This window comes from Limulus polyphemus, unplaced genomic scaffold (assembly GCF_000517525.1).
Source record: "Limulus polyphemus unplaced genomic scaffold, Limulus_polyphemus-2.1.2 Scaffold781, whole genome shotgun sequence".
In the NCBI taxonomy this organism is placed as follows: domain Eukaryota; kingdom Metazoa; phylum Arthropoda; class Merostomata; order Xiphosura; family Limulidae; genus Limulus; species Limulus polyphemus.
This window is the reverse complement of record NW_013666391.1, coordinates 197457-207753: the sequence shown is the minus strand read 5'-3', so window position 1 is coordinate 207753 and position 10297 is coordinate 197457. Positions and strand designations below refer to the sequence as shown.

At 32.3% G+C, this 10297-nt stretch overlaps 1 protein-coding gene across 1 annotated transcript in view; it reads right to left on the bottom strand.

Annotated features, from left to right (window-relative positions):
- The window catches only part of LOC106460495 (RING finger protein unkempt homolog), a 74181-nt gene extending 68580 nt beyond the window's left edge, over positions 1-5601 (bottom strand). The window contains exons 1-3 of the mRNA XM_013920200.2: positions 5530-5601; positions 5224-5436; positions 2683-2966 (exon numbers count right to left, since the gene is read on the bottom strand). Coding sequence (XP_013775654.1) covers positions 2683-2966; positions 5224-5436; positions 5530-5597 — 565 coding nt within the window. The 5' untranslated portion in view covers positions 5598-5601. The remainder of the gene's footprint in view (positions 1-2682; positions 2967-5223; positions 5437-5529) is intronic.
- Between the last annotated feature and the right edge of the window lie 4696 nt (positions 5602-10297).

The window sequence follows — 10297 nt, the reverse complement described above, 5'->3', positions numbered from 1 at the left end:
AGTCATGTGACTGTTTCTATACTGTGTGTGTGTGTGTGTGTGTGTGTGTGTGTGTGTGTGTGTGTAGGTATACTTGTACCTGATGAAGAAAAAATCTTCTCTAAAGATTGTACATTTGTTACTGTGTTAAACTTCTAATAGTTTTCTTTATTATCCATTCAATCCAGCTCTAAGCTGCAAAAAGTTACCTTACCTCAAATTATCTAATGTCTCCTCATTTAAAAATTCCTGTAGCTTTCAGACAGATACAATTTATTGTGCAAATACTTTCACAATTCACAAACAAGAAACTGCATGAAAATAATCTTGAACCAATATATTTATTATAATTTTATAGTATAATCTTTGCTCTATCCAATGATATTTAAATTTTCTGAAAAGTTCTTTTTAAAGCTGTTTCATTAATAAATAATCAAATAATTTTATGTTGCAACATAAGATTTTCACCAAGGCCTGCATAAATACGGAGAGAAATGCTTGAAAATCATAAAATATATAACATATTCGTGAGAAGTGGTAGGTCCTTGGCAAAAATAGTTATTCTTTGTTACGAGCACACACACACACAAAAAAAAATAATAATAATAATAATAATAATAATAATGTTAAAATATTCATTCTAAAGTATTTTTGAGTTAAAATTGTTGAAATAAAGTTTGAATTAACAGACAAAATTGACTTAAAATTTGTATCTAAATATCTTTTATCAAATGGTGAAAAAAAATATGAAAAGCTACACAAAATCTTGTCTTCAGACTACAGGCACAATAACTTAGATATAACTTTTATAATACTAAACTTTGTACATGAAAATGTATCACACAAAATGCCACTGCATCGTTTAACATTTACAAACAATAAGATTTACTCACTTACCAGTCACCTATTACAAAAATACTATGTACTCTTTTCCAAATAATTCAGTATTATTTTATGTGTTTATAAGCATGTTTACAATAATGTCAGGGCTTAAAGCTTTGTATCTATAACTACACAGTTATTCAAAAGCTTTGTAAATCAACCATAGGAAATAAATAATAACTAATTTTATTTATATATTAGGCAAACAAGTATTTAGCCAAAATAAAAACCTAGTACTTTTGGATATTCTTCAAATAGCCTAGATTTAAAATAAAACAACACAGAACTATAACATCAATTTGTTTTGTAAAATAAAACTTGATAGTTATAACTTTATCTTAAAGTCTGAAAACCAGCAGGGAATGAAAAAGAAAAAAAAGCAAGAAAAGTAACAGTTTAACTTCTCCATGCCAACTGCAGTAATGTTTCATTTTCAATGGTGTTATGATATCAGTTAACCTTTTAAAAGGTAGCCGTGTCATACTATAATAAAACTTTCAGTATTTTACATTAAAGAGTGGCTTCCACTATAATATAGTATTTTGGATTAATCAGTTGAGTATAAAGTCCTAAAGTAGTCTAAGTAAGTCAAACAGTTAAAATAAATACACTATGCAAGTGATTAGTTCAATCAAGTTATAATCCGGTGATTTCAAAGCTTGTATTTTTATTTCTAGTAAAGTGATTTATATGAAAATAAAAAACAAACATTATAATTTTTAATTGAAATTAAATAGTTAATTAATGATAACCATATTTAGAAAAAAATTAAAGCACCGGTAAACAGGATGTTCATTTTCAATATTTTTTAAAGTCATTACTTATATGGTCATACCACATGCATTTTCACCTTTTTCATACATAAGAACATGAAAAACATCCTTCTCATGATAATTCTCACTTCTTCACAATGAACAGTTGATTCTGTAACAAGTTATGCAACAAGAGCTGCATATTTCATAAACAATACTAACAATTTTAATGAAACAAATCTCTTAAATTCTAGAAACACTGTTAGTGTCTGGAAAATGGAAAGTATTAAAAATTTATCAAAGCAATATTCAATTGATGTTCCTATCGTTACAGTAGCTTAGAATTAATTATTAGTTGAGGCCTTAAACAGATTGCTACAGACTAAAGTTTTGATTTGTGAAAATCTTAAAAAGCTGTTATGGCAATTAAAAGTCCAGTCACATAAAAAACAAAAAAAACAACAACTGACATTTAACATTCCTTTCTTGATACCATATGGTAGTGTAAGAATGTTTTATTAATTAAAAAAATAAATAAATAAAAATGGAGGGGGTTGAACCTCTCTAAATCCATGCTTGCTAATACAATATTAAAGTACACAGTTATGCAACACGTTAAAAAGAACAGTAAACCTGCACTTTATTTAACATTTAAAGTCACAGAATTAAAAGCAGGTGCTACCAGCTAATTGACTTCCCTCTAGACAATAGTTCAAGATTAATGACAGTATCAGAAAACCTCAGTAGCTTTGCAATAACAAACACAGGGCAAGCAAATTTAGTGGCAGTAGAAATTGAAGCGGGGTTAAATCTTGTCCATATATAGAATATCCATCTTAAAAAAATAACTTGAAATAAGCTGATTTGAATACAATATATTAATTCGCCAACAGCAGATATACAAATCAGTCTTCGACTGGTCTCAAAATTGAAAAATATTTATATAATTTAAGAATCAAGGCCTGATCTTTTAAAAAAAAAACACATGTGCATGTGTATAAATGCCATTTGAAGATATTTCAGTCTAACAGAAAAAAATTATTTTCATATAAATTGCATAAAAAATTACCTTGCCATTTTAGGTCTTCATTCAGAGCATTTCTCTCTTTATCAAGACTATTGGGCCCTGATGTTCCATTAGCCCCTTCTTCAGAAGTCTCAAGAGCATTCAGTTCCCGAATATCGTAAACAGGACTCCTCAAATCATGGATTCCATGTGCAAATGCACAATGTGGCCCATTTTTTGTACAGTAGCCCCTGCTATCTGTGTCATGAACACATATTCCAGTTTTGTAATAGCGTAGATGATAACGTCTTTCTGTATCTCCAGCTGTACGGTGAAGGTAAGGACAACTGACAGATATAAAAGAAAAAAATTCCAGAACTTGGTATACTATAAAATTAAGTTTCGTATACAAATATACGACTAGTATGCTATAAATATTTTTGCAAAGAAAATGTTAGCAAATTTAGTTTTGTATTGGTTTATCTCTAAGCAAGTTTTTCAATAATTTATTCCAGAAAAACATGTTCCGAGATAACCCAATACTTTTCTAACCTAAGCTTGTACAGAAGCTTTATTTTTGGTTATATTATTACATGGTTTATTAGCAGAAAAAAATATTATTTCTGTTTGTTGTCAAAAAATTTCTTGGTCCTCAATTTATTTTAACCTCTTCATGCACTTTGATGCTATTTGATAAGTTTCTTTTTGGACATACAATAACTTTCAATGGTGTTTTGAGGTTTATAGTTGAATTCTAGATATACAACATCTGTATAACCTTCACTGCTAATTTAGATTATTATCATTTTCACTAATTATTTTCTTTTAATGGTAGATTTGATGGGCAATTAAATGTGTATTTTTTGTTGGTTAAAATAACACTTATTACTAAATATTCCCCCCTCCCCCACAGTCTTATAAAATAATGATTGCATTTTATGACTATTACTTCTAATTTGATTGAATTATTATATGAATTTTATGTCTTTAACATTCATAATATACAAGTTATCAGTAATAAATTTCAAATTTGAGGACAGTTATTGTTTTATGATTAATTAAATACTTTTGGTTACATCTATGCCAAATCTTAATAGCAACAGAATAATGGTTTAGATATTGAAACTTTTGAAAGTCTCACTTTTCTTTCTACATGATCTTTCTTTATTATAAAGAAAACAATTTTTTTTTCACATTTATTCTTCTTTTCTTAGTTTTAGAGTTTAATTTTGCAAAGTTTACAGATTTTGTAAATATACACCATTTAGTTTACTATGACAACATATTGATTATATATCCCCCCTTTAAATAACTTATTCTATACCAAAGGCTATAAACAAGTTTATTAAACACAACTTGAAGAACAACTGCAAAACAACTTCTTAAACTATAAATACATTTCTAACAAATGTTACTTTACACAAAAAGTTGTTACCAAATAGATGCCAAATTTAACAAAGAATTTAAATAACAGAAGCATTATTGATTTTCATATAAAATATAATGGTATATATCAGAGTAAGAAAAAGCAAAAATTCCTCTCTATTTTCATTTTACTGCTGTTAATCATTCGCAATTTATTGAGCATACCCAAGTAGGTATTATGCAGATCTGACTACTAACATGGCAACCACATAGTGTCAATAAGTTTAATATCTTACTTACAAAATCAGCTAGCTCACTTAGATAAATCACATAACATTCACTTTCAATCAAAAGTTAATTTTCTACTTAAAATTTAAATAACAATAGCAGCACTTACTTTCAGAAGTAAACCACAAATTACATTATTTTTCCAGAAGCAGTTAATGCTAACTGAAAATATTCGTGATTTTCTGACACCAATCTAAGATTCAACTTTAATACAAGACTAACTTTGATGTTGTCATTTGTTACACACATTTTAAAACTCGTTACTCACTTACTTCTTGTACTACTACTACTACTGCTCACTTTACACGTGTCATTGTTAGTGTTAACTTGAGTTACACTGTTACAGTTCACTTAAATAAAAAAAACAACAGAAAATCCAACTCAACACACTTTTGTTTCAAAGCGATTTCATTGAGCTCTTAAAATCTATTGTATACTAATCAAAAATTCAGTTGAAAACAGTGGCAACAGTCGTTACATGTGTATTATACAACAGAAATTTAATCTTCGCTCATTTATATCCCTCAATAGTAGAGGCCGATTTGAACTATTCTTGTATAACAGCAACCTTACGCCATGCGCTTGGTTAAGTCACCGCTCATAGGTTCTCATTTCGACGTCATAAACGCGCGCCAACATGGCGTGTGTACAACTATAATTATGATGGCGGACTGTATGTTTACAATTACAAGTCAGTTCTTATATGTGTATATCTCTGACACCAATTAATGACACCAACTTTGCTTTGGTCAATATATCTAGAAACACAATTCCTTTAGATATTTTCAAAATGCATTCAATGAAATAAAGTAATTAAATACATTTATTGGGGCAGTGAATTGAGTAACAATTTCGTAGCGTTAACCACAGAGTGCCAGAGTAAATCAGTGATCTCGAATATTTCTAACACTAGTAACAGTAACATTAGTTTAAAATACGCCTCATACTCACTCGTCTCCTTCAGGGCAAATGCCCGTTGTTTCATCATATTTCGTACAGTACACATCTGGACTGTAATTAAAAGTTCCGTCCCGTTTTCGAAATATCGGTCTTCTCCGACGTTGATTCATAAAATGCCAATAGAAACACGTGAATGGTTTATGTTGGGTACATTTATGTTGAAGAAACAGTGGACACTGCTCCACACGAAACTCTTTTAAATACCTGTAAAAACAATACAGAAATTTAAAAAATAAAATCACTGGGTTGGATGAAACGTAAAGAAGTGAATAATTATTGAATAAATCACACACTTACGTGTAATGTATTGGCTTCTCTGTCACCGTAGGCAGTGCGACAGCCCCTACTTCCGCGGTAGACGGCATTTTGGATCTCAGTTTTGAGAGCGCAGTTCCACTGCGCAGGGTACGATCTGCTGAGGACGCTATCTGATTTGTTATTATCTACACGTGATCTCATTGAGCTGTCATTTTTAGCGCGTGAGAACAAGTGTGACAGTATGAAAAACGTTGCAATGACATTTAAAGGTTTATTATACATTTTATAATACCTATTTTGTATTAATATCGTTCTTTCATAAAACGTAGAAGATAGTATAGCCATATATACATTTACTTTAAGTGTAAAACTGAAATAATATAATCTCAAAATTACGCGCAAATGTTTTTAAAACATCTCTGAATGTTTCTTATGTATCAAACAAACGTGCACTCTTGTAGAAAAATTAGACACAAAATAAACATTATTCAAACATTGGGAGCAAATACCACACATATCTATCTAACTCTATCTCTCTGTATATATAAACAGTGCCTTGCAAAAGTATTCACCTCCCTGCAAAGTTTCCACATTTAGTTGCCGTCTCTGGATAAGTCACCGTAATTTAGGTCTTTTGACGACCTGGGAGGATCAGGTTCTTAATAGACCTCTTCCTCCCTCCTGTAATAATGTTATTATATTCTATATTTTAGGATTTGTATAGTAAGTTGGTTTGGTTATTAATATATTTCTATTTCAACTTTTCTTTTCAGTGCTATGTTTCATATTATGTTATCTGGTTATGTGTGATTTTGGACTTACGTTTGCTGTGTATTTGTGTGCTGTATTGTTTGTGGTAATACAAATAGTTGTATAAATTGTGGGAGTATGAGCTTCCAATCATGAAACTTTCAAATGAGACTTTATATTTAGAATCTAAACCAAAAAAAAACGCTGATATTATGTAAGTAAGTTAGATTTTCAAGGAAAATTACAATATTCTCAATTGCATAAGTAAAGTATTCAACCCCTTTGCTACGGCAACCCTAAATCAGTTTAGGTGCAAAAAATTAGTTTGAAAGGTCACAAAATAGGCGTAATGGTATCTGTCTGTCTTGACTTCAGAGTAAATGCTGCTCAAGCCACAACTCACATAGTGATACGACAAACCAAACATGAATACCAAGAAGCTTTCCAAACAAATCAGGGATAAAGTGGTAGAGAATCACAGATCGGGAGAAGATTACAAGAAATTTTCAAAGTCGCTGATTATACCTTTGATTACGGTGAAGTCCATCAATAAGAAGTGGAATGTGCTTCATACCACCCAGTCACTACCCAGTTCAGGCCGCCCTTCCAAACTAAGCAGCCAGGCAAGCAGGAAACTGGTTAGGGAAGCCACTGTGATGCCAACAGTGACTTTCAAAGTTTTGCAAACTTCCATGTCTGAGATGGGAGTCAGTATTCATACATCGACAATATCCCGGTCTCTACATAAAACAGGCCTGTATGGGCGAGTTGAAAGAAAGAAGCCATTAACTGAAAAAGAATCATCTTAAATCTCATATGGAGTTTGCAACAAAGAATGTAAATGATACATGTGACAGACGGTTTTGTGGTGAGACGAGACAAAATTGACTTTTTGGTCTAAATTAAAAGCGTTACGTCTGGCACAAGCCCAACACAGCACATCACCCAGTCAATACCATCCCAACTGTCAAGCAAAATGGTGGCAGCATCATGTTGTGGGGATGCTTCTCATCAGCGTGGACTGGGAAGCTTGTCAGGATTGAGGGGAAGATGGATGGTACAAAGTACAGACGAATCCTAGAGAAAGACCTGTTTCAGTTAGCCAAGAATCGAAAATTGAGTCGAAAATTCACGTTTCAGCAGGACAATGACCCGAAACACAAGGCCAAAGCTACACTGGGGTGGTTTCAAAAGAAGAAAGTGAATGTCCTGGAGTGGCCCAATCAAAGTCCTGAGTTGAATCCAATTGAAAATTTATGACGAAACTTGAAGATTGCAGTCAATCAACAATCCCCAACGAACTTGTCAGAAATTTTGCCAGGAAGAATGTGCAAAAATTACACCATCCCATTGTACAAACTGGTAGAGACCTATCTAAAAAGACTCACAGCAGTAATTGCTGCCAAAGGTGCTTCCACCAAGTATTGATGTAGGGGTCTGAATACTCATGCAATCAGCAAATTTCAATTTATATATTTTATTTGTAGTTTTTGCTGATATTCAACCTCCTTCATACATAACAGTGTTAGATTTGATCATTAGAGTTTTGAATAAAAACAAATTCATTAAAAGAATGTTGCATTATTGGTAGAGGTGGATATTAAAATTATGTGCAACAAAATCTAAAATTATTTTCCAAAACTTTAAAAGGTACAGATACTTAGGATTAATTTATCAAGCAAACAAAAAACGTATAGCTATTTTTTATTCAAAAAGTCACCATCTAGTTTTAAAACACACACTCAAAGCCCTCACAAAATGAAAAACAAATGACAGTAAGGCCAAGGGATTTAAAATGCTTCATCCACCCGTGTTAATAAAAATTAATTACTTTCATGTTAATTAATGCCTTCAATATTGTCAACGAAGTATGGGTTTGCAGGCCAAATGTTCGCATCAAATTACCCAATATATGTGCTCCGCACTTGGGGGCTGTGAACACATTCTATGTGTGAAGGTCAGGTTCCACTACTTGGTTTGTTTTAGAGCAAAGCCACATTGGGTTATCTGCTGTGTCTACCGCGGGGAATCGAACCTCGTATTTTAGCTTTGTAATTAGACTTACCGCTGTCCCAAAGGGAGATCCCGCTATTTGGTCAGACAAGAATATTCCAAGAGATGGCAGTGTGTGGTGTTGACAAGCTGCCTTCCCTCTAGTCTATCAGTTCAAAATTAGGAACGGATTTCACAGGTAGCTCTTGAGTAGCTTTGCGCGAATACCCGAAAACAAATAAACATAATATAATACATACATATATTAAGTGGTGAAAGTATATAGTTAATCTCATTATTTTTAATTTCATTTTTTATAATGGCTACAACTCTAAGGAAAGCACTATCATCTTTAATAGAAAAAAATATTAAACTTTTGAAGAATTCTAAGACTGTATACTTAGACTATAAATTTGAGATCAATCGAAATCAGTCAGTTGGTACTGATATTTAACCTCTCTCCCTTTTCGGAGGCCCTCCCAGTGGCACAGCGGTATGTCTACGACTTACAACGCTAGAAACCGGGTTTCGATACCCGTGATAGGCAGAGCACAGATAGCTCATTGTGTAGCTTTGTGCTTAACTTTAAAGCAAATAAACAATACAATGCTAGAAACCGGGTTTTGATACCCGTGGTGGGCAAAGCACAGATAGCCCATTGTGCAGCTTCGTGCTTAACTTCAAACAAAATAAAATCAAACAAAAACATTTCGGAGGGGGCGAGGGTATTGCAATCGAATCTGTGTGTGTCTGTCTGTCAGTCTGTGTTTCCGCGCACGTATCTCTAAAACTAATATACCGATGTACATGAAAATGTTACACAAAATGGGTCAGTCCTCCTCAAATTTGGCCCGGATCCAAATCCGCATCACTTTGAAGCATTTTTCATCATGGGGAAATAGGGCATTTTCGCGATTTGAGGTTAATAATTCTGTAAAGTGTGATCGAATTTGTACCACATTTCATGGGCACATTAAAGTTGAGACTCCTCATCATACTACAAAAAATGCTCCGGATTTGCATATGACTTTATCAAATATAAACGCATGCAATCTCAAAAAGGAGCGGCGGGGCGAGGGTATGAAATATCTCTGATTGCTCTTGTTTTACTTGAGCGACACCTTGTGCACACAAAATGAATAAGAGAACACATTCATTTTTTAATGAATATTAAGGTCGTTACATGAGTGTTACTTTATTACATTTAGTGATAAAGTAACTAGAATTATTGAAACACTTAGTAGACATTCGTGTCCCTTGGCTTAGCAAGGGTTTCTAGCGCAAAAACTCCGAGTTTGATCCCCACGTAGGATACAGGGCAGATAACCCACTGTAGAAACAAACAAACTAGTAGAGATTGAATATTCAATCATGCTGGTATAACTATGATGTGTTAACTTTATCTTGGTTTATCCACATCAATTGTAGTATAACTATATAAATGGGTAGTATACCGTCCAACTTGCGCTTTCGAGAGTGAATAGTTAGTTGGTTTAGTTCGCTCACACATTCTGAATTTTCTTTTAAAATTAATTAATATATTTTTGTTTTTTTTAACGTAACACGAAACTTTACGAAAATAGACACTGTTTATTCGTGTAAGTATATTTTGGATATTAAAAACAAGCCTATAGCTTGTGTTCCATTAAAAATACACACGAGTTTGTGTTAATACAGACTGTCAATAATGACTCCAAGACCAAGTATATTAACTTTCGAAATTAAAAACCTGAACTGATCTTTAAAAGGCACAGAAGCCAGTCAGTTTCTCGGTGAATTTAATAATGAGAAATTACAAGTAGTTCTATTGTATTAAAATTAATATGTCCTCCTATCATTTCTTAAATATTCATCAAACAAATCCAAATTTCAAGTTAAAAATATCTTTATAAATAAAGGTAACTTGCGTTATTACGATACAATTTTATAATTACTAAATAAAAATATTGGTTTGGTTGGGGCATTAGTAAAGAACTTTTTAAATAAATATAACAATGACTGTTCCTTTTCAGTTTTAAAAGTTTGCGTTTTTGCAGTATCTGTATGGATAAAGTTTGTTTATTTT